We start from the raw sequence: 27,907 nt of genomic DNA, 5'->3' as shown, positions 1-27,907 counted from the left end.
CCTAGTGTATATGCACACCTTTGTTTATATATGGCAAAGTGTGAGTTCAAACTGCATGGGTTCGAAGTTAGAAGAATTTTATTTTGAAAAGCCTCATTTGTTACATTTACAACCTCAGTTCTGACTCTAGGAGATCCTTTTGAGAAAACAAAACACACTTTCAAGTTTTATCAACTTCCACAGCACAAACTGACACCATAACGCTGTTTAAAACTAGGGGTGAGTGCTTCAGTAGGCAAAAGTAGACCTGGCGCGGGAGTTCAGCCTGAGATTTGGTACAGCGTGGCTTAATTCTCTGTTCTGTCACAGTTCTGCTGTCTCCCGGAGCTATTATCTCATAACTACATTAAAGACTAGAAGGTACCATCATCCAGTGGTGTCTGGGACATAAAAATGTGCATTCCTATTTACCTGCTTCTTAATGTGCCAAAATAAAGTCCATGGTGATCTACACCTAAGTTACAAAGATGTTAAAAAAAAAAAGCAGCATATATTCAGTGGAAGCTTCTGCATTTTTTTCAGTTACAACCTCGAAAGATTCTTTGCTTACCAAGAACACACGTCTCAGTACTCCAATAAACTTATGCATCACCCTCTTGCAGCTGTTTCATGTGATGATATGGGGCCAAGTATTGGGGCTGACAGTGAGCCTCTGTTTGTGTGGGCTCTTACTGTTCTACTTTTTGGCATCCAGGCAATGCAGCAGCCAATGTCAAACAAAGACGACACAAAAGCCACAGAGAAAAGGGTAGGTGGAAAAGATGTCTGGTAAGACCGGAGCTGAAAAGTGGGTGAGGTGATATATCACGATCACCATTGCCCTGAAGAGAAAATTGGGATGGGTAGTTCGGAGAGGCAGAAGAATGGAATTGGGAATGAGTGGTAGTGGCTGAACAAGGAGTCTCTGGTATGAACTGGGAGTGACAGCGGAACCTAACCATGCAAAAGAGAAGACAATTCAGTAGACAAATGGGACAGAAGGTCAAGTAAGGACAGGCTGGAAGGAATGCTACGTCCTTCAAAGAACAAAGAGAAAGAGTGGCCCAAGTACTGTGGATACAGGCTCCAGAGCCCATAGTGGTAGCCATTTAAACAGCAGTACTTGTAATGATCTCTATCTACCTTTAAAAAAACTTTCGAAGTTTAAAATCTCCATTCAAAGAACACCAGAAAGGCTGGAAGAGCTAGTAATTAAGAACATTTTAAAGGCTACAAGATAAACCTAGAGAAAGAGTAAAGAAACATCAAAATTAAGGCTACCTGTTTCACTTAATTCAGCTATTTGATTCATGTGTGTTATGATCTCATTTTCAGTTATATGATTACATAACAGTCCTTTCATAAACTCCCCTGCCATACTGCAGTGCACAGAATGAGACTTTTCTGAGGATGAATGCAGACTCTGTAGTACAATAACACGGTAGGAAACTGACCGCTGTAGGATTCCTGATTCACTTGTTGCAGAACTTGGAATATGGACAGTGAGGGAGCCAGGGACTGCAGGAAGAGGATGACAAGTGGCACTGTGCAAGTTGGTGGATGCTGCTCAAGAGAACTGGATTGTATTCCTGTTTCTGTCACAAAGTTTCTACACAATACAAGGAAAACCCATTTAACCTAACATGAATTAAAGTTCAAAGGGCTGGAGCTGAAGTCAGCGGGAGCTGCGATTTGAACATTAGAAGTGATGTAATGCTGCATAAACCAATGCTCACTGAAAAATACTGAAAATTAATGCAAAAAGTTTACCTAGTCTTCTGAAACTTTCCAAGTTTTCCCCATAAGACATGAAGTCTGCTTACTCACTAGGCTGCTGTGAAGTTAAATCAATTAATGTTTGTAAAGCCCTTGTATGTTATTAAGTCAGCATTCATAGAAAAGTCCACAAGGGAACTGATAATCCTTTCTTCAGACAAGGTCTGCACAGCATGCAATAAAAAAGTCTGCAGAACCTAAATGGATGTTCTTTAAACATCAACAGAAAGCAAAGAAAGCACTGAAAAGCTGCTAGTGAGTTCCACTAGCCTGTACAATGAATTAAGCATGGGTTGGCAAAAAAAATGCACAATGTTTAATCTTTTGATTAAGGTCGGTGTAACTGGATCTATGAAACTCATGCCAATCACCTTAATTACAGTATTTCCTAAACTCTAAGAGTTTGTCCTAGACACATTGCTCCTGTGTGTACGAGATACAGAAAATAGAAATATATTCAAACTTACCATCATACTTTGCTAAGACTGCCTGGACATCTGCATAGGCTTGCAGTTCCAACAAAGCCTCTAGCAGGTTTTCATGGATGTTGAACATGCTGAGCAGAGGAAACTCCTTCATCAGCTAAAATCAATAACATACGAAAGGGTTAGATCATTAACACAGAAAAGGTTTTCATGTTCAAAATGCACTGAAATGACCAACACCAAGTGAAAACCCCTCAGTTCTCCTTGTTCTTGGCTCTTTCCCAGAGTTCACTATTATTTCAGAAATTTCTGAGCTCTTAATAGACACTGGGTCAGGTTTCTTGACAAGACATGCTTTGCATAGGATGTAATTAGTCAAATCCAAGAACATAGCTGCCTGAGTACAAAACTCTCCTTCAACTAACAGGCTTCTTCAAAGTGAAGAAGAGTTATCTTATTGTACTGGAAAAGAATAATGAAAAATGCAGCTCCTGTATTTCAGCCGTAAGTAAGTAATCCAGTACCTCTCTGGTATATTAGGGGAAAAATACAGAAAATACATTGAAAAAAATCAGAAAAGATCAAATGAGAGGAGCTTACATATATGCAACTATACTATGAAGTGTGTGATATTAGGATTCGTAATTGTGGAAACTTTAGAACACAACTACAATTGTGGTTAATTAAAAAAAAAAAAAGAAAATGCAGCAACAATGGGAAAGGTAAAGTTTATACAAATCTAACACTATAACTAAAGAATCTATCTTGTATGACAAACTGAATGAAATGTATAGTTAAAATAATCTAGTCGGTGCCGTGCTCCATTCGAAAACAGTAAGCTGGACTTGAAAACTCCGTCACTTAATAAACCCGCCTTTGAAGATACGGAGACCTTGATGAGAACCAGCAAATCTTTTAATCTCACAAACAGGTAACAAACAAAAATAAGAAAGTATTGGAGCAAGAGGTGTGGAGATTCACCAAGAACTTCAGAAAATGAGAAACAGGTAATTCACAAGAGTTTCACCCTGTTAAGGAAGAGACCTTAACGGGTAAACAGAGATGCAAAGTGAGGAGAATCTCTTCCTTGTGTTCATGGTCTGGCATAAGCTGATGTAAGAACTGTTCTGACCTTAAAGGGTAAGCCTGTCTAAATTTGGCTGTCTGGATAGTACTGACTTTGCTGCAGTTTGAGGATTATTAGAATATCAAAGGCGAGGACAGCAGTGTTCTGTTTAACTGATTATATAGATTTCTGGGGAGGATCACGATCACTAAGACGGCAGCTGAAAGAGCTCACTGAATTTTTGATGCTAGTGGCATGGTGATTGCCATAAAGCTCCTAGTTTCAATGGCAGAGGCTGAAGCTGTGAAAAGGAACACAAAACTGCACAGTTTGCAGGCTTTTCTTCTTCGGTTTTCCAAAAAATGGACCATAGGCCTTCCTGCTCACCTAGGTAAGTGGACGGATTTGACAGTAAAATAAAAAGCTGAAGTAATCGTTCAAGAAGAAAAATAACTGCAGGTGGAAACACACATCATTGGATTAATCAGTTAAGGATCCAGCATAGAGCCTACCTAGCTTTATTCTTTTTCTTACTTACTATTGCATTTTTAACAGAGCAAGCTACTATTTGGCAGGAAAAAGCATGACAGAATCTGGCTCTACATAAACAGAGATTTAAAGTTCAGAATGAACATATTGCAAAGAAACCCCTCCAAGGGATTAAGAAAGATTATCCCAGCTCATTGAGAATGAATAATGGCTGGCAGAATAACATTCTCTCCATCAGTGAAGAAAAGGGAAGAGTTGCAGCTAGTTATAGATGTACCATGGTCAGTAAGAGCTCATATTCTGTTTCTCCATTTGTCACTGACATCACTCACTGGTTATTTTTTATTTTAATTAGGTTCTGTCAGAGTGATAAACCCTGCCTAAGACAGCAGCAGAATAAAGGTCACTGTCTGGACTGCCAGGCCTCCAAACTGACAAGTGTTAATTAAGGTTTCATCTGGGAAAGGTCGAATGTTAAGAAGTGCAAGCCTGTTATAATGAACTCAGTTGATATTGTAACTACAAAAATAAAACACCTCTAAGGAGACACTCAGCTACTCAAACATTGAACAAACCACAGCATGTTTGCTATTAAAAAAAGAAAACAAAGAGAGGGCATGAACTGATTTTTCTGTCATCTCAGGATGTAGTTTATACAGTTTTCGCTGCAAATAATTTTCAGGAACAGCAAAAACTCATTTTTTGGAAAATTTTGCAGAAAGTAAAGCCACTTAGATGGAAAACTATTATGACAGGGTAACTTTTAGGCCTCAGAGAGAAAGCAAATACTGGGCAAGAAAAAAATGCCACAAAGGTTGCAACATCGGCCTGCGGAATGGTCAGGGCAGGCCAAATACTGCGTCATGCTGAGGAGCCACGGGAGCAGCGCGTGGGGCCGCTCCCCTCCCTCCCTCCCTGCCGCGCAGATGGAGAGGGAGGTGGCTCACGCTCCCAACAGGGATGTAAAGATGGGCACATTATCCCCAAACACAAGAAGAAAGCACCCTCGAGTTCCCCAGACCCCTACAGCATCAAGTCCTGATCTGGACTCTAAGAGGCGTAGTCTTCCCTACGCACCCACAGATGTATTTTCTGCGAAGTTACAGACTAACTTTTGCCACATTGTTTGTCTTATCAATTTTAATTCTCTGTATGCCTTCACTGTAACCTGACAAATGCTTTCACTTCAGTGACAAGCACTGCACTTAAAGAAAAGACAAAGGTTCTGTTATCATCTTTCTCCACACCTCAAGATCTCAAGGGACAGCCACCAAATTCAGCACTCAATATTTCTCACCAAAGCCATTAGAGCTTTTTACCTAAACACTAGTTAGGACTGAAAGTGTCATTGTAAAATTCCAGTTAGTTGTTGTCTCAGCTGGTGTGAAAGAGCCGTGCTCCACTAAGCCAATCTTATTTTCATACCATATGAAAAAGACACCTCACAGCTATGAATGCATTCCCTCACAATATAAGGGTGTTCAAACAGCTACTGAACATATCATACCAAATCTATGTTCACAAGGATGTTACTTCGAACTTGTATTGGTCAAAATACTTTCCAGTGATGAAATTCAGACCTGAGGCTGGGTTAGCCCATATTCCCTTCTAACTGCTCTGCACATTTAGGAGGAAATAGATAGATGGGCAGAAAGTGAAATTGCTTTTCATTGACAGATTCATTAGGTATACTGCAGATACAGAGAAATGGTAGATAATAATTTTTAATTTTTTAGATAAATAATATTTTGGAAGTATAAGTTTGCTGAAAAATTCTGGAAATAAGTCTGACACAACCGGATATCTTATCACTATTCCTGGGAGGGCCATATTTCCAGACTCACCCCGATTCATATTGCAGGGTGTAGATTCAATGATTTTGTGATGGATATGAAAACGTGACGATCACAAAAAATGGTAAAAGGAAATCCACATCTGATTTGCTGGATGAGGAACAAGTTTTATTTCCCAAAGAACAGTTTAATGAAGATGACTCCCTTCCCTGAGAATATTTCAGTCATCGGCATTTTCTCATTTAGATCTAATTTTTGAAACATTTTCAAGCAATGTAGCTTTAACTGTTGCATCCGTTACTCTCCCTGTGATGATATTACCATCATGTATCAATTAGTAATGATGGATTATTTGTGTAGAAAACAGCTTTAAGCTACAGTTTATGCCTACGACTAGACCATGAGACTCAAGGGAATACAAAGGTGGATAAATGAATGATCTTATATATAACCTGGTGTTGACACATTTATTCTCCATTTGTGTTATGGTTGTATGCATGGTCACGTATTTTATGGGCAGAGCATGCAACCATTCATTGCTACTTTTACTTTCACAACAAACTAAAACATTTTTAGATCAATATATTCAGCTGAATGCATTCATAAATATGAAAACTGTATTCAGCTTAAAATGAAGAAACAGTAACAACAAGCAAATGAGAAATCCAATGCAAACAGTGAAACTGTTACAACCTTAATTCCTAGTTTATCTATTCCCATGGTGGCTATCTGAAATGGTAAAAATCTGTCTCCTAAAAGAGGAATGACTGAGGATGGCACCTTCCAGGTGCAACTCGCCATCACCATTGCAGAATCAAGCACACAGTCTGGATAGCACTGTTATTTTCACAAGCACTTTGCAAAAGCTGTTTACTCACGTATGACTCGCAAAGTGTAAAAACTGTGAACTGAACAAGGTAGAAAAAGCAAAACTCCAAGCCATTTCTGAGTAGAAAAACATAAACTTCCATTTCTGTGGGCTTCATTGTCTACAGTTGAGCTTTCAGATGCCTAAGTTCTGACTGAACCTTGCCCTGGGCTTGAGGCATTTGCAACCCTCTGATGTCTAATGATATACACTAATGCTTAAGTGTTTGTCCTGGCCAGCTCACCTGGCAAGGGCAGAAGGGAAGAAACACTGTCAGCAGACTAAGGCCAGCACACAAAAAGGCTCTGTTAACAATGCCAAATGCTTAAAAATTAGGCTAAATCCTGCTCCTAAAAGTGGAACTCATTCCAGTGCGGTCTCATTGTGAGTGGGATTCATGTGATGTAAATGGACATTCTCATCGCTCTCAAGAGTTGGAAAGCAACCTGGAATACAGTGAACCTACCTGAATTAGTTCTGTTTAATTACAGCAAAAGTAGGATTCTGTCATTTAATGCATTTCTCTAAGTGTTACGTTCCTTTTGGCAAATAATCACTGTTTTGTTTGGAAGCAGCTCTGCAGTTACTTTTTCACAGCTCTGAGAGGACAGAAGCTAAGAAGCCAAATTTGGCAGATCCTGTTCTTTTGAAGCTTGGAAATGATTAGCATTAGGATCCACATACTTTCATCCATATGTGGAATTCAGGGAATTTGACATGACATCTAATGGTCGAACTTCAGAGTGTCAGAAAAGAGACCCAGATCCAGTTTACACTGACTGTGGAATGGCACAGGTATAAAATTTGCTGACATTCCATTTTTAATCTGGTAAATATGAGTTTAGTCCTAGTGCTTCATAATATTCACAGAAAATATGACTTCTCTTCCATGTAGGATTGAGTCAATAAAGTGAAAAATATCTTACTGAATATGCAAGCTCTAAGGAAATATGCTAGAACATGCAGCCTTTATGTTCTCTCTTAATTGAAGGATTAAATCCTTCAGAGTATGACTTAAGTTCTTTGAGGAAAATAATTATGAAAATGCTGTTATTTGTACTGTGTTGTAAAAATGCACGTATTTCAGGAATGAAGAGAATGTGGCACAAAACTAGAAGAGCACAAGTTGTTCCAGATGTATTTCACTACTAAAGAATTATCACATAAAAGTAGTAACAGTGATAAATTATAATATATATATACATCAAAGATTAGTAACTTTATAAAGCATGAAAATAAAGTCATTACTCATAACCCTCTTCAAAAACATTATTTTACTTGCATCATCCCAAAGTACGGATTGCATAAACTTCGTCATGGTTTTACAAGTAGATTTTTAAATGAAATTAAAGTGAGGAAATTATCAATTAGCTCAGAAATTGGCGAGGACATTTCAGAGAGATGAAAGAGCGTGATTAAAGGACAATGCAAAGCCCCTGGACATGGAGTGATGTGTACGGGCAGACAAAAAGGAGTCCAAGTTACCAGGGCTCATACCAAGACTATGTGACTATTTTATCTTAACAGAATCATGGTGCTGGAAGCCCATAAGAGAAACATTATTATTTGGTTTAGGTAGTAGTCACCAAATTTCTAGTTGTTGAGGGTTTTGCACAGGATCACAGCCATGATAAAAGGTGGGGGGTCTGAGTCATGTGCAGGAAAAGGGATAAATCCAATCAGGGGAATCACACGAGCCTCTGCTTTATTTAAGAGCCCATTCAAATGGGGGATGGTCTGACCTGCCCCTCCCACTTACCAATAACATGTGAATCTGTGACAAAACAAACCAGACTTGAATGCACAGACACATGGAAATGTTAACATCAGCATATATCACTTGCTGTTATTGCAGTGCTTGTGTGTCAGAACAAGAATTAACTGAAGACACTGCTCTGTGGTGGAGATCGGCAAAAGTCACCGTTCACAAATGTAGGACTCTTCTAAAATTTATGAGATTACTCTTGGTCTCATTTAACTAAGAAATGCTTTTTCTTCATATTTTAATAAATGGTACTTTAAGTAACTGCTGCAGACGTTAATAAAGCTAGAATTCCACTCAAGGCAGAGCAGCCTGCTTAACCTGACCTGTGTAACACAAGCCAAAGAATCTGACTCGCTCCTTGCCTCGAGCACAGAAATATTTGGGAGAGACAGTAGTTGTCAGTGCAAGTAGCTGCTGTTGTTCAATTACTAAGGATAACATAACACCTTTATTTGCAATTAGTACTCTCTTTGACATGGTTTGATAATTGAAGGTGCAGAACACTGCCCTGTCTAAGTACTTCCATTACCAGAGAGCAAAATCAGCAAGGCATACAAGAATACAGCGTTTAAGAGAATATCGAACAGAAAACCTAATTCAAAGCCCAGCAAAAGAGGTTGCCAAGAAAGTATGTAGATCTGCAGAACTATCACATCAGCAAAAATCACTAATACCGCTGGTCATAAAAAGACAAACCCCCAACCTATCCATATCACTAAAATTGTTTTAGTATGGTTTAGTACCCTTTGGAAGCCTTCGGGTGATGTAACCTCTTAAACCATTTTAAATGCTCAGGGTAGCCTGACTGTTTAAACAACTCATTGTGCAGCCCATTGATAAATGTGCAGAACTCTAACAATACAAGCTGCTTAGGTACTGATCATTCCTCAGTGTCTCCTGTAGCATAAAATATGCATTTAGAGACTGCAGGTGGGCACTGAGAAGAACACATAAACGCATCCAACTGAAATACTGAGAGCTAGGTACATAGAAGTAGACTTCTAGGTCCTTTACTGTGGTAGTAAGAGTAATTTCTCAGCAGTTATGACTGATCCCAGAAATAAAATGTACTTTTCTGACCCTTAAAAAGTGTTTTGGTTTCTATCCTTCTCCAGAGCTAAGGAAAGACCTGGAGAGTCTCTTCTCTCCCTCAGCTTCACTTATTTCTAAACAAACCTGCAAAGCATGGGGCAAGTTGCCGTTCCACTGTGTCTCAGAGACATATACTTGGTTCAGACTACAAAGCAGCCTTCAGGAGGCGCAGGGCCACGGGGTAGGAGATAAAAGCACTCTAGAACGAGTTTCTTTCATCTTCTCTCTGAAAGAAGAAGCAATTAAGGGCTCCTGTTCACTTTGTCCAGTAGCACGCCTTCTGCCTGCCACCCTTAGAATAGAAGCATACAGCAGTTTGTTTGAAAGGGACTTCTACAGGTCATTTAGTCCAACCCCCCTGCAATGAGCAGGGACATCTTCAACTAGATCAGGTTGCTCAGAGCCCCATTCAGCCTGGCCTGGAATGTCTCCAGGGATGGGGCATCTACCACCTCCCTGGGCAACCTGGGCCAGTGTTTCACCACCCTGGACAGGAGACTGAAGAGTTTTACCGTCCTAGACAGGATGCTGTAGATTCCCCACAGTCACCCTTAGGGCCTTTCACCTCTGCACATGCCAAGTTTTCCAACATTATTTAGAACACACTAGTTTAGGTCCTCCTAACATAATCAGCACAACAAATAAAACAACCAGTACTGTAGACTTTCTCCTCAGGGACAGTAAGAGATCTAGTTCCCTCACAGACCATATCATGCTGTGTATAATGGAATAACTCGGCTGACTAGACTGGAATTATTCCAACTATACACTAATCAAAATGAGATCATAAGCTAACTCAATATATACAAACAGTGACAGCTGCTGGTTTCTATAGCAAAATATAGTAAATAATCATCATCAGAAACACAAGCAAAACCAACACCTATGTATGATTCAATTACAAGCTTCCATGAAAATTACATGTTTGCAATTCTCATTAATTCAACTCAGCTAAATGAATGACATCCAAGCAACAAAAAGAGTAACAAAATGGTATCTGAAAATCACAGAAGCAACAGAAATTCCTATATTTTTTTTTAATTTAACCCCCCCTGTTTTTAAGAAGTTTCAAAAATGGTTTAAAAAAATTGTTTTAAATATCTTAAATATAATATCAAAGAATATGATTTCCCTATCAGCAGTGTATATAACCATAAAAAAAAAAAAACTTATTTATGTCACCACCAACTCATTTTCTTTCCATTGAGGTGTTCTAAGCAGGATCTCACTCTTTTCTTACAAAAAATTCAAGTAAAACAATCTAATCCATCAGTAATGTCCTCAAGATGGCCTCATACATGCAATGAATTAAACACTCTCAAATATTTTATTTTTTCAAAGTGGCAAAGACTCACTGCATCCCAATCATATTTCCCAGATGGTGTCATGAACCTCTTAACACCTCATTTCCATCATGTTCCATGTCTTGAGAAATCTGTTTTCAATCTTTCAAACACAAACAGGGCCTCCACCCTCTGTCCCTTGATGCTAGATTCAGCAGTCCCCAGCCAACAAATCCTTCATATTCTTTTTAGGGCAAATAAATTAATCTCCTCCCTCATCAATCATATAGAAACCTTCAATGAGACATTAATGTTCTTCAGACTTCTTCGTAAGTATATTATTTATGTCTTCCATGAAGAAAGGGAGGATATGCATTCATCAGAAATAAGTAGCTTCAAGTCAGTCTAAGCAAAGCATCTGCAAAGTTGACTTGACCCTGCTCTTGGCTCCCAGTGTACTGGAGCTGTGACCTACAGATGCTGCTGCTTTTACATTTCATCTATGGACCAGCTAATTCTTGGCTCTGCTTGCTCACAAGGAAGAGCTCTAGAGGCACCTACATTCAGTTCTGAGGATTTGGCTCAGTTTCTATCTTTACACCTCCTTTGTCTTGCATCCAGTCCTTTCATTTCAGTGTTTTAACATTCCGACTGAGGTGAGTGGTTTCCATCCTTCAAGTGTCTAACAAATGATGACTTTGGGTCTCCCTGTCATCGTTGCTTTGCGAGATTCACATTGTACTTAACTTGAACAACACACAATTTTCTCTCTGGTGACAGAATACACCATTTATTATAGGCAAAACATTCTGGCTCTCACTTTGCATAAGGAATCTAGGGCTAGATGGACCACCCAAGTCCCTGTGCTCTCCAAACACAGTTAACCATACATACTGACATCAGCAGAACGTGGCTTCACAGAGTATCTGTTCCACACAGCCCTATCTACAAATCACAAAACACATTCAGCAGCCCATGGTAAGCTCCAGAAGTTTCCATAATTATGATGTGCGACATTTGAACATGAAATTCAAAATTCTATCTTTCTTGTATACTAATGCCAGAACTTAAAACTTCAATGTTTGTCCCCAAACATGTCAGTATTTGTCCCAGAGTGCCTATGTAACAAAATTCATGAAGAATCAGTGGAGTTGACGAGATTGAAGACAATGTTTTTTAAATCAACATTCTCCCAGCTGACCACAGGATTGCAAAAGTAGGTCCTTCTTCCCCATACCTCTTTCTCTCACTCTTAGCTGTACAACAGCTGAGTTTTTGAAAAGTTCAACACCTCTGTTTGGGAGCCTGGTGTTTCTGGAGAGTGAGAGTTGCACACCTGAAAAACCCCAGTTACAGACAGGAAACAAAAGTTACTCAGCTCTTGCCATCTGGTAGACTATTTAGGACAAAGTCCTGCATTATGACTATGAACTCTGCTCCCTGGTTTCAAAAAGTATTCATGGGTGCCCCAGTTCCAGGAAAAGATGCTGGGTGCTGGATTCCAAACTCACAGACATTCTTGCCCTATTGCCATTGATGCAAGTGCCTAAGCTCCAGAAAAAGAATTTGCCTTTTTACATTAAAATTCCCACTGATTTGCGGCAAGAATTTCTCTTTTCACTAGGCAGGTTTCAGGACCATTCATCTGAGCTGTCTATAGCACACTTTACAGGTGCTTCATGCTGGTCCAGGATTCCATTTTGTGCATTTAAAATTTAGGTCCTTCAGCTTAAATTGCAGAACTCTAAATCTTGCCGGATTCATCTCTACCTCATTTTTGTGGGAGCTGGAAAATGAAGTGTAAGAAAGGAGAACACAGGAAACTGGTACACAGTTTTACCATCAGCTGCACAGAGCTGTAGGGCTACATTCCTCCTGTCATGGACTTGCAAGTTACCTCCTCAGTTACCTCCTTAGAATTGTGTTCTAATCTGCATCCAGGGAATCTCACTTGAAGAAATGGTGGGCATTCGCAGCTATCTCTAAACTTGAGTGTTTTACATACTTGAAACATACACAGTGCCTTATGTGGACACCTGCCCCCCCTGCCATCCCCAAAATAGCTACTGTCTGGTGTTTCAAATGTGTAGCTTTGTCGCTTACTGACTTATGACTACCATTGGTAGTTTTCCTGCCTACAAAACAGGGATACAATCATTCCCCATCTCAGAGGGAAATCAGTCCATTATAGATTAACTACTTGGTTTTGACGGCTCAGTAATAGGTTTTGCATTAATAAATAAATAACACCATCCTCGGGTCTGAATAGCATGACGTAAGCAATGCACAGAGCCAAACTGCAACTTTATAAGGAGGAAACAGAACACTTACAACCTGCTTGTTAAGTTAGCAACATTCATTACATGCTTCAGAAAAAATGCTATGTAATTTCATTATCAAATCATTGCAGACTGCACTCCACTGCACATGTACCAGGATGGGAAATTCAGCCTGTACAGGCAACTGTTCATCTGGTATTTTATGGCTTCATGGTGTTGCTTTCACAGCCTTGTAAATGAACTCTCAACTTAACCTTTACGTACATTACACAAACAAAATGACTATCAGCAATGCTGCATGCAGCAAGAATGGATGCTAACTTGTAAGCAAATGTGCGTCATTTCTGTGCTACTATTATCTAAGTATCACATGCGAAACAAATCCAAACTCACATCTCTCATCATTTTCACTGCTTCCCTGGTCCTTCCCAGCTTTCTTGCACACATTGCCAGCCTCCTCTTAATATAAACTAACACATTGGTGTCCCTTCCTGTATAAGAGGAAAAAGAAACAGCATTAAGATAAAAAAGATAAAACAAAGGTTCATTTAATATTCCAACACAAAAGGAAACATAGTTTTCTTGGATTTTTTTTTAATTGACTATCAATGCTTGCACAATAATTTTAATAAAAGATTACCAAATTCTGATGATATAGATGTGGCACAATATCACTGAAATCAGTAAAACTACTCCTGATATACAGTGGTATAAATACAGACCTACAGATTGGCCTTGCACCTATGAAATACAAGCAGATCTGAAGGTACAGGGAACGCTATAAGGTATAGACCATCACGTAATCAAGTGAGGCAAGGAGAACCCCTATGAAGTCAGCAATGGCGCAAAACTCTGTGGTCACACACACAGCATTATATTATTTACCAATTCACATACACGGTTAAGACAAGAGCATCCATGAAAATGCACATTATATACTGCCTTTTTTGTAAGTTATGATGTACATGCTTGCTAATAGGAGATGTAGCAAAACAAATCCTCATCCTCTAACAGTCTTTTTCCTTAATGATTAGAAGAAAAGAAGTATACCCTGAACTTTCAGTTTACAGAGAGCCTTTGTTTGTTACCCAGTTATCATCTTCGAATTCCTCACACCGTTAATTGCAGATGGCAAGTTAGCATGTTTCAGATATGACAGTCCTAGGTGCTGGAAGATGCCCTAACAGCAAAGATGACAGAAAGTAAACAGCTGTAATAATTACCCTCTTGGAGAATTCTTACTTGTTTGTTTCTCATTCTCTTCCCTATAATTCCAATGCAAACTCTTAATATGCTTTCGGACCAACAGGAAATGAGCAGACAGTTAATCATCTATAAAATTACCATATCATGAAAATATAAGACACCTGCTACAAACTATCATAGTGTATAGTATGCAGTCTGTAAAGATTTTAGTCTGTTCCTAACATTTTCAAGTCTCTCATAACAAGAAAAAGATGTGTACTGAAAACATTCCAGGTACCTACAAACGGTTTTAAAGCTGTGATTACAGTTTTCAGATAGATTATGAGCCAGGTTGAAAGGTGTGACTTTAGACGAAAAAATAAGTAAAGGAGGGGAAGAATTGCTTTGGTTGTATTTTATATTATGTAATTCCTTATCTCTGTATTGATTCCTATATATTTAATAAACAATTTATTAGTTACATCTGTTTCAACATGCTTAGGTAGTCTAAGAGGTATACATTTCAGGTCAAGCTTCTTTTTGGAAGGAATGGTCAAAAGGCATTTCTTACCATGAAATCAAGATAACTTTCCAGGTCAAAATTCTTTGAAGTGACTAATGATTTGGGGTGACTAACATGAGCCACCTTAAAAAGAAGACTGCATTTTCTATAAACTAGTACCTTCTGACAGAGGTTAAGTTGGGTACTCAAAGTAATGATTTACTCTTAAACTTCAGGGTCTAGCATAAAATAATGTACGAAGGAGGTGGAACACATGGATAAACAGAAATATAGAACAATATGCTGCTGTTCAAGAAATCACATAGTGTTTTCACCTGTAAAAGATGAAATGCCCATTTTTTCATCCCGAAGTCAAATTCAAGGACCAGAAATGGAATGACAAACATTTCATAACCACGCAGTAACTGCAACGCATCTGTCCACGGTCCTTCCCCTCTAAAGAGACCTGAACTTTCCACCTCTGTAAACCATGCAGAAGTCCAGCATATAAGCAAGGGAATCCTACTTGAGGCCTCTGTGTCTGAGGCACCATCTGAGGCTGCAACTCCCCTAACTCCTGTGGGTGCACACTGACATTAGCGAGGGGAGGCTGGGTGGTATACTGGACGATCTGCGCCTCCTGAAGCCACAGTCAGAGCTGGCACTCACTTTTCAGCCCCTCCTGCTCTGTGGCAACGCGCTTCATTTTGCAATTCAACTGGTTGCTTCCTCTGCTGTAATACTGAAGGTTCAGGGTGTCAAATCTGATGATGACAGTAGTCATCCAGACACACAGGTTACAAAAATACCATACTTACACTTGCCTGCACAAACTTAACCAGGTTATCTTGGACGTAAGCATCATGACGGGGTTTAATTACTTTTATTGTGTATTTTTCATACAATTGCTTTCATTTTCTGTGCTCGGGATGGAATGAGTGCACACATTAAGGTTTTGCTGACAACTATAAGCCTGCTAGAGCCTGAAAATTGCTTCCAGGGCTTAGCTGCTCCATTTTTTATTTTCTCTAAAAATAAGCAAATCATCCTAAATATAATTTTATAACCAACAAATGCCTGAAATACTACCCTCAAGCTTTATAGAACCTCAGATTTTCAGGTATCGACTTGTGTACACTTTTGAAACCAGAGATCACAGACAATTTCACTACGTACGATTATTATCAGCAATCTTCAAATTATGTGAGATAGCCAGAGGCTGTGCATTTGGGTCCTGAGAAACCCAAAGATGCCCAAAGTATGTTAGTGCTTGTACTTTCATAATTAATTGGTATTATTTTTGCCTGAGGTATCCATCATAGACTAGAAATAACCTAGACTGTTTTTAAAATCCTTCTGTTCGTTTACTGGAAGCGAGCTCTCATGTATTTTCTAAGGTTTAAGGAGCATCTAATAAATACCAGCACAGTAGCTAAACCTGCTTATTTAAAATAATAAAAAAAAAATCTAGACTTTCAATTAGAGCACTGCATTATTCCAGTTGTTATTTTTTATGTTTCTGTGACCTTTCTTGATGTATGCAACTAATTTTTCAAATGTCACACTGGTTAATCGATCTCATTAACTTCTACATAGAACAATGCACATTTTTACCCTCACAACTGATGGAAAAAAGCTGGCAGAGCATCACTTCACTCCTGCTTCCATCATTCTTTACTGCTTTTTCACAACATGAGCCCACGTTTTCAAAATGGCTAAAGGCACTTCAGTTCAACTTCCTAAAACAGTGTTTTCTGACTATCAGATCTCTTTTGGTTCTGCTACCTTTTCTTTTCTGCTAAGTACATGCTACAATATTTTCTGCCATGACACAAAAAAGGTGTATTTGTAATGTGAGCATTACTAGCTCAGCAACAGAATCAAGCAAAAACACTGCAACAGAATAGTCTGGCTCTAGGGTCATATTCTAAATAAATGTTAAACACTGAGTACACGGTTCTGAGAGGAAAACACTAAACCAATTCAAAACAACAAAAAGAAGAACTCTCCAGAACTTATCTCTCTATAAAAATGGCTATTCCCTCCAAAGAAACTTACTGTGCTGGGCTTCATACTGAGCACCATGGTGCTGTAACTGCTGACTACGCCTGTAACAGCCCTCTCCAGCTTTCAGAGCTTGTTTGAACAGCTTCTCTGCTTCTACAATTGTTGTTGCTTCCTCTTCAGCCAAGAGAATATAGGCAGTAGCACACCTGCAAAAATATCAGAGGAAAAACCATGAGAGAGTTGCATGAAATAAAAGCTGTACAAAGACATGCAGACTGGCAAGGATGTTCCAAATACAGAGGCAATGGAGTTTTGTCTGCATAGCTTTCTGATGAACTGTTCTGATGAACAAAAATATTCAGGCAACCAGATCATGACTCTCATTTGTAGGTACTGTATCACTCAGCCAGTCACCTGAGTAAACTTACTGACAACTGCGCCAGAAAGTAAAGCACTGTCTCAACAAGCAGTCCTGGCCTGTCTCACTAAAACTCCTTCTGGAAACCAAGACTGGTTTTACGCACTATTGTTTTAACACAAATGTCTCCATTACTGTGATGGTACGAAATGAACATATAACACTTGTTATATGCAAAGAATAGATTACAAATGTGATTGTAGAGATTAATAACATAACAAACAAACAGGAAAGCAGCTTTAGGAGTACAGAAAAAGGTAAAACACATGGTGAGAGTCACCTCATTCAGCTTTTAGCTGTCTAATTTAGATCTCTTAACTATCTGTGCCATTCCACCTCCATCAAGGAGCATCTTCACAATGCCATTCATTTCACATGTTTAAACATCTGTCCAGGAATAAAGTGAACTGCTGAATGGAGGTGCCTCTCTCATTGCCTACAGAAGGAGCTCAGGCAACTACTTGAAACTTGACGGCCACATTTTTAGCAGCTGAAGTTAGTTGGAATATAGCCTGTTAACTTCTTTCCAATACAAAGCACACTTGATAAGATTGTTCTTTATACAGGAATAGAATGAGGCTGCAGCTGTCTCTAGCTGCATTTCACAAGAGTCATCCACCAGCTGAGGAATGGGTAACAGCAGGCCCAGGTGAAAACAAGATTCTGGGCACTGGTCCTTGCTGTGGGCCATGCAGCTGGAAAGCAGCTTGGCAGAAAAGGACTTGGGGGTCCTGGTGGACATCAAGTTCAACACGAGTCAACAATGTGCCCTTGCAGCAAAGGTGGTGAATGGTATCCTGAGCTGCATTAGGAGTGCTGCCAGCAGGCTGAGAGAGATCAGGCCATAACTGGAGTGCTGTGTCTAGTTCTGGGCTTCCCAGTACAAGAGGGACATGGACATACTGGAGAGAGTCCAATGAAGGGCCACGAAGATGGTTAGGGGACAGGACAATCTCACATATGAGCAAAGGCTGAGAGAGCTAGGAAAGTTCAGGTTTGAGAAGAGAAGGCTCAGGGGGAATCTCATAAATATATGATAATACCTGAAGTGAGGGTGCAAAGAGCATGGAACCAGGCTCTTTTTATTGGTGCCTAGTGACAGAACCAGAGGCAATGGGCACAAGCTAAAACACAGGCAGTTCTGTCTGAACATCAGGGAACAGTCTTTTACTGTGAGAATGACTATGCACTTGCAGAGGTTGTCCATGGAGTTTGTGGAGTCTGCCTCCTTGGTGATATTCGGAAGCCATCTGGACATGGTGTAGGTGACCCTGCGTGAGCAAGGGAGTTGAACCAGGTGACCTCCTGAGGTCCCTGCCAACCTCATCCATTCTGTGATACGTGGGTGGAACAGGACAGGCTTATAGCTCACTTCCGCAAAAGCCTTTATGCTACATGCTCTCTCAGTTAAACTGCTGCCCAGGAACAAAAAATTCTTTTTCTCCTTCTGATGAAACATGTGAAGGACAATCCATAAGGCACCAGTTCATGGAATTCTAGAATTCTCTGACAGCAACTTAAGGGGCAATATTTAGACAGTTTGCCATGCCAGTAAAGCATCACAGCACTGAGTTTATTGTGGGATCTCAAAATACTGCACCTCACCTTGAGAAAATAAATAATGGACTCAAAGGCTGTAAGTCCCAGAAGACTGGAACAAGCTGCCCAGGGAAGTGATGGAGTCACCATCCCTGGAAGTGTTTAAAAGGTGTTCAGATGAGGTTCTTAGGGACATGGTTTAGTGCCAGATTCAGGTTATGGTTGGACTTGATGATCCTGAGGGTCTCTTCCAACTGAAATGATTCTATGATTGTCTTCTCTTACCCTAGGAAATGAGTATTTCAGAAGGTGTTTATGAGTCCCTTCTTTCTCGCCTTTGTTCAGGATGACTGAGAAATCCAGAAGGGAACTCTTCATCCCATAAATGCATATTTCATATGCTCATCAGGAGGGAACTTAATTAACACTTTGCTATGCTGATCCAAAGCCCTCTGACATCAATGGAAAGACTCTCATTGTAATCACTGCCCTAAGGATCTTCTGAGTGGCTAGCACAACATGCAGCTGTGCTTTTTTCCTCTCATTGTAGGCCTTCCTGTGACAGGCCTGTAATCATGGTTAAAAATTACTGTAGCAAACCCCTTGCCTCAAGCTATCATCAAACAGACTTTTAAATGACAGGAAATAAATGTTAATGTTGTTGTCACTCACTCATTCAATTCCAAAGCTTCATGTGCTGCAGAAATTCGGGCTTGAGGGTTTCTCTCTCTCCAGGCTTTTTGCATTACTATTCAATAAACAAAGCAAAACAGGGGCATATCAGTCATTACAGTGCTAACAAGGAGAATCTACTGTATTATAACAGAATTTACTGCTCTCAGCCCAACTCCACTGCATTTCAAAGAGCTCAGTGACCACTCAAAAGAAACACAATCAACATGAGCTTTTGTCCCCAAAACTCACTTTATTCTTTCATTTAATTAAACTTTTTTTCCATGGGAAAATCTGGCTGAGAGATCATGCCATCTGCACTGTCACACACAGAGGTGACAAACAGCTTTTTCCTCTTGGGGAAGTATAATAGATTCCATAGGGCACAAAAGAATACAAGGATAGTTGGGATTCTTATTCTAGTTCTTAGTGTGCTGTTACTTTAGGTGAATGTTAAATGGAAACAACATCCCAGATAATCAGACAACCTCATAATTATCCCACTGAGTTCAGAAAATAGGTTTCATGTTTACCATCTGTCAAAAAAGCAGAGTATGTTCTCCTTTGTAATTAAGCCCTCAGAATGGAGTGCCCAACTGTCAGTATGTCTCCTTTCCTAAGAGACTGTCTATTCAGAAACAAATTCTGACGACAGAAATCATTGTCGTACATTTTTAGCAGAATCAAAGTCTGAACGTGGACTCAACAGTAAAGGTTTAATACAGCTTAAGCTACTTATATCAAATTCTGTTGTACATGTGTTCCCATTTTTTCAAAAAGCTGCTAACTCCATTAGGGAATGAAACACAGGACTCAACTTTTACATAAGATCGCTTTCTTCTGTCAGCGTAGACTAAGTGGAACCTGGATAATGTAAGTCAACATACTACGCTGTAGGTGGAGGCAAATTAATCAACAATACATGTTTAAAGCCACTGCAAGAAACAGGAGAAAAAACCAAGTCTTTACACTTGCAAATGGTACCCTGAATGCCTTCAACAAGAAAGTAGAACAAAACAGTGACACAAATAGTTTGTGCTTATATAGATACTTGTTCAAATCTAGAATACTACAAACCCAACAGTAACAGCTTTCCAGGCATGACTGAACTTTTGCCTTTCCTTATCTGCGCAGGAGAACTGAAGTCTGACTGCATTTTTCTTGCATAAATTTAACACAATCATTAACCTATTAACAGAAACAGTTGTTCACAAGGTCTCTTACTAGCATCTGCAGGTCGTAAATGATCTGTGTCACATGTAAAGAATGTCTGATGGTCCTGTGCTGAAAGATTCATATCGTAGTAAGTCAAAGGTTCTCTCCCTGTTACCCATGTATACCTGCAAAAATACCAACAAAGAGGAATTTTGGTTAATGAAGTCACATTCAGCAAAATTAATCTAGAAAAGCGTCCTAGACATTAGAGATGGGCATAGCCTACCAAGGTCACCCAGTCAATCTCGTAACCAACACACATTGCATTGCACTGTACTGGGATGGAGTGACAGTAGTTGAACCTAAGCTAATGAGGATATTGGGAAGTGCACACTGGAAATCGGTAACACATATTCAAACATTAAGACTACATGAAACCTAGATAAAATTCATCAGGTTGTTTGCTATAAGTGATTTGGAGGGAATTACACTGCACTTAGGTATTCTTTTATAAGATCACAAAAACCTGCAGAAATATCAAGTTCATGAGCACGGTTTTAAATTCCTTTTCATTCAGAAACATATTACAAATGACAGAAAAACCTGGCACGTGTTCACAGCTGGTTTTGTTTTTCCATCTCTGAGTCAGGTTAATGCAAAAGTACAGCTGACGTCCTTAACTCAGTACGATGCCTGAAACCGTATCATAGCACTTACCGATTATATTCAGCTCCTCTGAACAGATTTAATGGATTTCTCCAGACTTTGCATTCTGTCATAAATAGAAACACACAATAATGAATCTCTCCCAAATTACAATGGTACTTGAGGTTTATCAGAAACATCAGTTACCTTCTAAAGACCCTTATCAAATAACTTTCAGTTTTTATAGGTGCAAATGGAAAAAAAAGGTCAAGTGCATAGAGATGCAGGTAACCAGACTGTTCTTCCCTTTTAAAATAATAATTTCATTATAAATTAGTGTCAACAAATGTTATTATTCCAGACTAATAACCACTGACAAAGCTCCAAATGCCAGATGAAAAGCTAATACTGGTTAGTGCCAGGACTCACATTTACCATAATGCAGAATTGAAAAGGGATCACAGTGAGCTATTGCACTGAAAAACAGTAATTAACTCAGTCCCTATGGACTTGCTATTTGTATAGAAAAACTTCCCTGTCCAGTTAATTCTGCAAATCACAGAATTTCAGCTACAGTTGCCAAATTTAATTCCTCCTTAGCTTGTGAAGTAAAAAATCCATGGCAACATGTGCTGATCTTACTTAAGTTATAAGCATCCCAGAGCTGACAAAGGATGTAGAGAAAAGTTCATTGCATTGCAAAGCATTTCACATATTTCTCTTTGGGGAAAAAAAAAAAATCCTGCAAATTATTCCTGAATATTATTCCTGCTACAGGTAGGAATAGATAAGACAATTTGCAACAAAGCAATTTAGAAGAGAATTCAAAAAATCACAAAAATCAATTTCTATTGTTTTTGAAAAGGTGAGGTCTTGATTCTGGCTTTTCTTACTTTAACACCAGATTTATTCTCTTAATTTTAACAAAGACAATTCACTCCAGTGAAGGTAAGACCAGAATCAAACCCGGTATTTACACAAAGACTCACTGAGAGGCAGCACGTCATTCCACCACAGATCTGCTACTGACTGACCCCTCATGTGGTGCTCCGCAAAAACTCAACAGCAGCACTGGCCCCACAGCATTTCACCAGCGGCTTTCCACCACCAGAAGTCAACCAGCACATTTTTCTCTATGAAATTCTGTGACATTGTTTCTTAAGAGATCACAGCAACAGTCTTCTGCTGGGATACTGAATCAGCAGGGTAGCTACCCTACTTTGCACAACATTGGTAAGTATGTGCTTGTTCTCTTTACGCCTGTTCCATCAAAGAAAGAGAAATACAAAGCGACAAGTCAAGCCCTACTCTTTTCTGATGGGCCTAACTCCCACTTCTGAGGCTAAAGTGGCACAAAAAGCATTTTACATAAATTATTTGCAAGAATATAATGACACCTGCAGCTACACAAAAACTAGTCAAATGGCATAGGAGATGGTCCTCAGCTTGGTGCCTCCATCACCTTGCATGTGTGTGAAACTGAGAGATGGGAAGGGGAAGATGTTTGGGAAGACAGCAGTGATTTCACATCTGCATCCTGCAACTAACCACTTCAGCAGACAGATAATATTAGAAAGCTCCACTGGTTTACTCAGCAGAAGTGCTTGATTGACATTCGGCCATTCTGTTGGACAGCCAGAGGGTACGGCTGTCTGACATGCTTCAATCTGACAGTTTTTACACAATATTAAATAAACATCAGCCTTCTCAGTTCCAGAGCTAAAATTCAATGGCTCGGCCTACTCTATTTGCAACCAACAAGATTAGACAACAACTATTTGATCATGGTGACACCACTCTTTTTGCTCATATTATTTATATTTAAGTCGTTATACTTTATCTGAGGTATGCTGTCCTTCAGTGCTGTTGCAGGGAAAGGGAGAACTGTGGAACAAAATGGGGACGTGAAGAAGGGGTTTTATACCACCGCCTGTCCTGGGGGTAGTTTGACATCTGTCTGACAAGTTAAACATGATGCACTCTTTGTTGTTTTTATCGTGGTATCTGCTGATACCGTGGCCTCAGTAAAACACCTATTCTTCTGACCTTTCTGAGGATGAAGATACCTAATGCAATATTCTACCGCAGTCAAACATCTTCATAGGAAAACACAGTGAGCCATGTGAAAAAGTAATTTTCGTATTGTTGGATAGTGAAAAAAAATCCAAGTATTGATGTATGGTAAACTGAAAAGGTTGCCTTTTCTGTTACATACTAATAATATAAAAATGTCCTTATTTTATATAAGCAATTAGGATTTACTGAAGATTAATCTTTTGCCTCCTTGTTCAGTGATCAAGTTTTGAACACTGATATCTTTCTGAAGGCAGGAATAACCGGCTATCCATACAGACACACTAACCAGAAACAGTGACAGTCCCAGCTCATAGACTCGAGTGCCAGTGCACTGAAAGTAAGCATGCTCCTGGACTATTTATTTATATCAGAAAAGTCAAGATGCTTGAGTGAACCTCATTAGTCAAAATACTGTGCCTTCTGCTTTAAAATGGCTGGAGTTATTTCAGAGGTGCTGAAGTGCGACTGAGTGCACTGATGAGTGCACACAGGTGTTTCCAAGCCACCTCATGCTTCCTGCCAGGTCACCCAAATCTAATATCCTGCACCATGCAATGCTGCTATTCACGGATGGGAATGACAACAGCTGAATCTGCTGTGCTATATGGAGGTTTCCCTAAGTAGAAGTACCCAGTAGGCAGCAAGGCGTTTTGAGGCCACCTGTTTTATTTAACTTCTGAGTTCAAAAATAATTTTTGTTTGCTTGTTTTCACAACACTGAAGAATAAAAGTAAAATTTGCCAGGTATGGACATAGGCACCTTAGCTGCTAAGTAATAATATTTTGTCCATAACCAAATCTGGTTTTTTCATTCACTTTTCCTCACTTGTTAATTCTGATATATTTTTAAAGCCTGCAGAGGAAATAAAATTTCATGAAAACATATTTGATTCTAGGGGGCATATCCCTAATGAAAGCTGAATTAATTTCCAAGATTAAGATTATGGCCTGTATGCCAAACCAGGGTTGAAACAGGTAAGATTCATTTTACAGATGAGGAACACAAGCCAAGATGCTCCTGCCCTGGCTTTCTTTAACGGTGAGTATCTTCAACTCAAGTCAGATGCAATAGTATTTCAGCATCTTCACTCATAGGCTAACTCTTCAGTTCATCTGCCCCCAGGTAGCTGAGTCACCCAAGCAGGGAGACAAGTTCCCCTGGTACTCCTCTTCAGCCTGCAAAGATCAGTGCTTGGGGAACTCTTCATTTTAGGCAGGCTGGCCTGTCTCTCAGAGCAACCATTCCCAGGCAAGCAGGTACCTGACTCGAAGTGCCTCAAGAGAATCCCAAAGCCTGTGATGTGAACAAGGCGACCTGCAGGGACAGTCCTGCTACAGCTGAGCTGCCACAAGACTCAAGCTGTCTCCATTCAGAACTGACAGCCTCCCTTCCATCACGTAAGAGCTGATTTCTTCCAGTTTAGCATTGTCTTTTTCACCAGAGCAAGTCAATTGGTATTCATTATATTAATATACAAACACATAACAAAAATTACAACTCATACATTTATATCACTTACATAAGGCTCTCAAAATCATATATTCATCTAGAATAATAACATGCAGTAGAAAAAAAGCCCCAGAGTGTCAAGGTCAACTTCAAAGGCTTGAATGGCTTGGAGTCAGAACCCTTCAGCCTGATTTGCAGTATCTGCTCCTCGCACTGAAACACAGAGGGGCTGTGAATGCCTGGAAGCTCACAAAAATGAGCCTCAAATGCTTGAAGTCAGGCGCCCTAAATTGGAGTCCTTTTAAAAAACCTGTGTTATGACTTGCTCAAAGTCAAAATCAGATGGGTTGCAGAGTCAGGAACTGAACAAACCCTCAAGCTGTTAAAAGCTACTGTGCTTCCACCTACTAGAGTTAAATCCAAACATTGTTTCCATACTACTTACGTTACCTACAAAATAAAGTGATGCAAAAGCAGATGGGTATTCTTAAGACATTTTTCTGATTTTTTTTTTCAATGTTGGTTTATTCCAAAGAATTTAAGTAAAAATATTGCTGTGATATTGGAGAAAAAAGCACAGCCTCTACCCAGCAGCTTCAACCTGCACCCAGTTCCATAGCTCCACCCACATGCAAAGTAGCATTTTCCCCACTAAGTATATGCACATACTTTTAAACTAACAAGGTTTAAAACTTCATTAGCTATATGGTTTTTGTGCCTTCTTAAAGAGTTCTGGAAGATTAGGTCACCAGCCTAGTGGACATATAAAATTATGGTATGGCAATACATAAACTTTTTAGATTGTATGTATGTTGTACGTATGTGTTATAAAAGAGCTCAGAATAAAAACTACAAAGAACATTTTATAGATTATCAAAACAATATATACAGTGTGTGAACAAGCTAAGTGGAAAAGTGCGTACAGTGGACAACCTCCTGCTTTCATTGTATATGCACAACATTCTCTTAATAAAAGTTTAATGAGAAACAGAGCCAGTGGTGGTGCTCTAGATTTAGTCACCCTGGTGGAAACGCTGCCGTGCACAGATGTGCGGTAGCAGGGAGTGGCATCTGGCCAATATATCACCACGTAACGGGCCATTTCCCCCGCGCTGGGCGACCCAGGGCACGGGAACCTCCAGCAGCGATGTTTCAGCGTTACACCGTCACACATGTTCGGGTCCCGCCGGCGGAGGGCCGCGGGCCGCCCCTCACCTGAGACACTTTGGCGGCTGGAGTCCGCGTCCCCGTTGGCGGCGCTGGCGGCGCTGGGCGCGCTGTTGTCCATCCCGCCCAGCAGGGGGCGCAGGTGGCTCACCGAGACCTGCTCGATGAAGGACGTCCCGTACTTGCGGAAGTACCACCACTCGAAGATCTGCAACACACGGGAGAGCGTCAGTGCCGGCCCGGCCCCGCCCCGCCCCGGCAGTTAACGGCTGCCCCGGCTCTTCAGCCCGCTCCTCCGTCCCTCCGCATTGCGCCGCAGCTGCGGGAGGGACGGGACGGGACTCGAACCCATGGACCCGCGCCTCCCTCCCCTCGCACCTGCCAGCGGCTCCCCCGCCCGCCGAGCACCCAGGCCCGCTGACCGCAGCGGCCGCCTCCCGGTGGCGTACCGAGAGTTTAAATTCCACCCAAGTTCGTACCGAATCCGGCAAATTGCTTTAAAAACCTGGTTTACAGGAGGTGAAAAATCTCCAGCTTGTCAGCAAAACCCCCTTTTTTCCTTTTTTTTTTTTTTTTTAAACCCAAAGAACCTTACATCAAAAAATCTGTTTTAAAGACACTTGTAAGGAGCGTTCGTTTAAAGTGACTTTGGCAAACAACAGGAGCCCAGGTCGGTGCTGTGTGGCACAGGCCAGGGGATGCTGCAGTCGGGAGGATCCTCCAGCTGCCTCTGCAGCCCAGGCACCGTGAGGAAAAGCAGGTTTGTTTGCTTTTCCACTAATGCTTCCAAAGGAATTTACTAAGTTTAACTTGAAAAATGTTTAAAATACCAAACAAACTCAATGAAGCTAAATCCCGTTCGTTTTACCATTTTTTTCCTTCCCCTGACTGAACTGTGGTTTTGTTTTGTTTGGCTGACTTGGGCTGATTCCAAATGAATTTTATTTTCGGGCTTTTGGTTCAGCTAGCAAATCAGAAAAAATAGTTATTTAAAGAGCTCTGCGTGGAAAATCATTCCACAGCCTAAACGAAGCCCTTACCATTGAAATTATGTGCATATGTATTTGTGGTGTTTTTACCAAGAAATGGTATTACTGGGGAAAAATACACATATTCCAGGAAACCACATAAACCTGGAAATGCATACTATTTCAGAAAAATAGGGAAAAGGTTTTGACTATAAAAATTGTAAAGGCAAACACACTTAGAATGAGTATGTAAAATGAGTGCATTTTGCAGGTGTACCTGAACCATCACCCAAACATCTATAAACTGAAACAAAGGCAAATCAACAGGATTTTGAAAAATTTGGCAGTACTTTGTAATATTGTTTACATTAGAAAATTGTGAATGAATGATCTTCACCCTTTCTCTGTTACTCAGTGTCTCCACGTTTTATGCCAGTGCTGAAAGCTTTTACAAAATCTCTACCCCCCCCCCCCAAAAAAAAAAAAAGGTTATTTATTAATTCTTACTACCACTAGGCACAATCAGCAGGTTCCAGTGGGCCAGCCAGGAGCCAACCAGCTCTCTTAGGAGTCTGCCTGCTGCAGAGATATTCAGGCTGGGCTCCACACTCTGCCTCTCATAGTGTGTCCCACAGTTTTTTTTTTTTCATTTTTAAGTTCTCTTGAGCTCTTTATATAATTGAACGGACTTCTGACTCCATGGGATTGTCTGTAGACAAGATGTACTTTCTTTTTTGTCCTCCCTTTAAACCATTCCATAAGGGAAAACCAGAAGATAACCCCTCTCGCACAGTAAGAATATGTTCCTTTCCAAAGGACACTCAAATCCATTCTGCACTGGGGCTTCCCCTAAATTCAGCTGTGTTGTTAAAGCATCTGGAGCATCCAGATGGAGGAGGTTGACCCTGGCTGCACTGGGAAGGAGTGGGAATGTAGCTCGTAGCCCCTTGAGACAAGTTCACACAGGAGTACATGGCAGCCCTGGAGATAGCTTGGTCCCCAAAACAATCTAACAGCTCATCTAAGAGACATCAACAAGGAAGAATGGAGCAGTCTGATGAGGAGAAGGCAAAAGGACTGTGTGAACACATAAAGGTCATGGGCACTTGAGAAGATAAAAGATGGCCACAGAGAAACCAGAACATGAACATAAACACACCCAGATCTTTGTGAACTACATCCCAGGCAAGTCACTGAAAACCCACATAGCCTGGATAGTTCCTCCTTGCATAGACTGCACAGTGCATTTGTCACTGTAGTTGTTCCATCGGCACGTGCTTGCAGCAGTGCCCAGGTGGGAATTACAGG

At 40.3% G+C, this 27,907-nt stretch overlaps 1 protein-coding gene across 5 annotated transcripts in view; it reads right to left on the bottom strand.

Annotated features, from left to right (window-relative positions):
- The window catches only part of ST7 (suppression of tumorigenicity 7), a 152,041-nt gene that overhangs the window by 34,979 nt on the left and 89,155 nt on the right, over positions 1–27,907 (bottom strand). For all 5 annotated transcript variants that reach the window (XM_065855999.2, XM_071803332.1, XM_065856007.2 and 2 more), the window contains 7 exons: positions 25,680–25,839; positions 21,011–21,065; positions 20,363–20,478; positions 19,139–19,214; positions 16,561–16,715; positions 13,209–13,306; positions 2,223–2,337 (listed from right to left, as the gene is read on the bottom strand). In XM_065855999.2, coding sequence (XP_065712071.1) covers positions 2,223–2,337; positions 13,209–13,306; positions 16,561–16,715; positions 19,139–19,214; positions 20,363–20,478; positions 21,011–21,065; positions 25,680–25,839 — 775 coding nt within the window. The remainder of the gene's footprint in view (positions 1–2,222; positions 2,338–13,208; positions 13,307–16,560; positions 16,716–19,138; positions 19,215–20,362; positions 20,479–21,010; positions 21,066–25,679; positions 25,840–27,907) is intronic.

Source organism: Patagioenas fasciata, chromosome 1, assembly GCF_037038585.1.
Source record: "Patagioenas fasciata isolate bPatFas1 chromosome 1, bPatFas1.hap1, whole genome shotgun sequence".
Taxonomy (NCBI): Eukaryota; Metazoa; Chordata; class Aves; order Columbiformes; family Columbidae; genus Patagioenas; species Patagioenas fasciata.
This window is presented reverse-complemented; position numbering and strand designations above follow the sequence as displayed.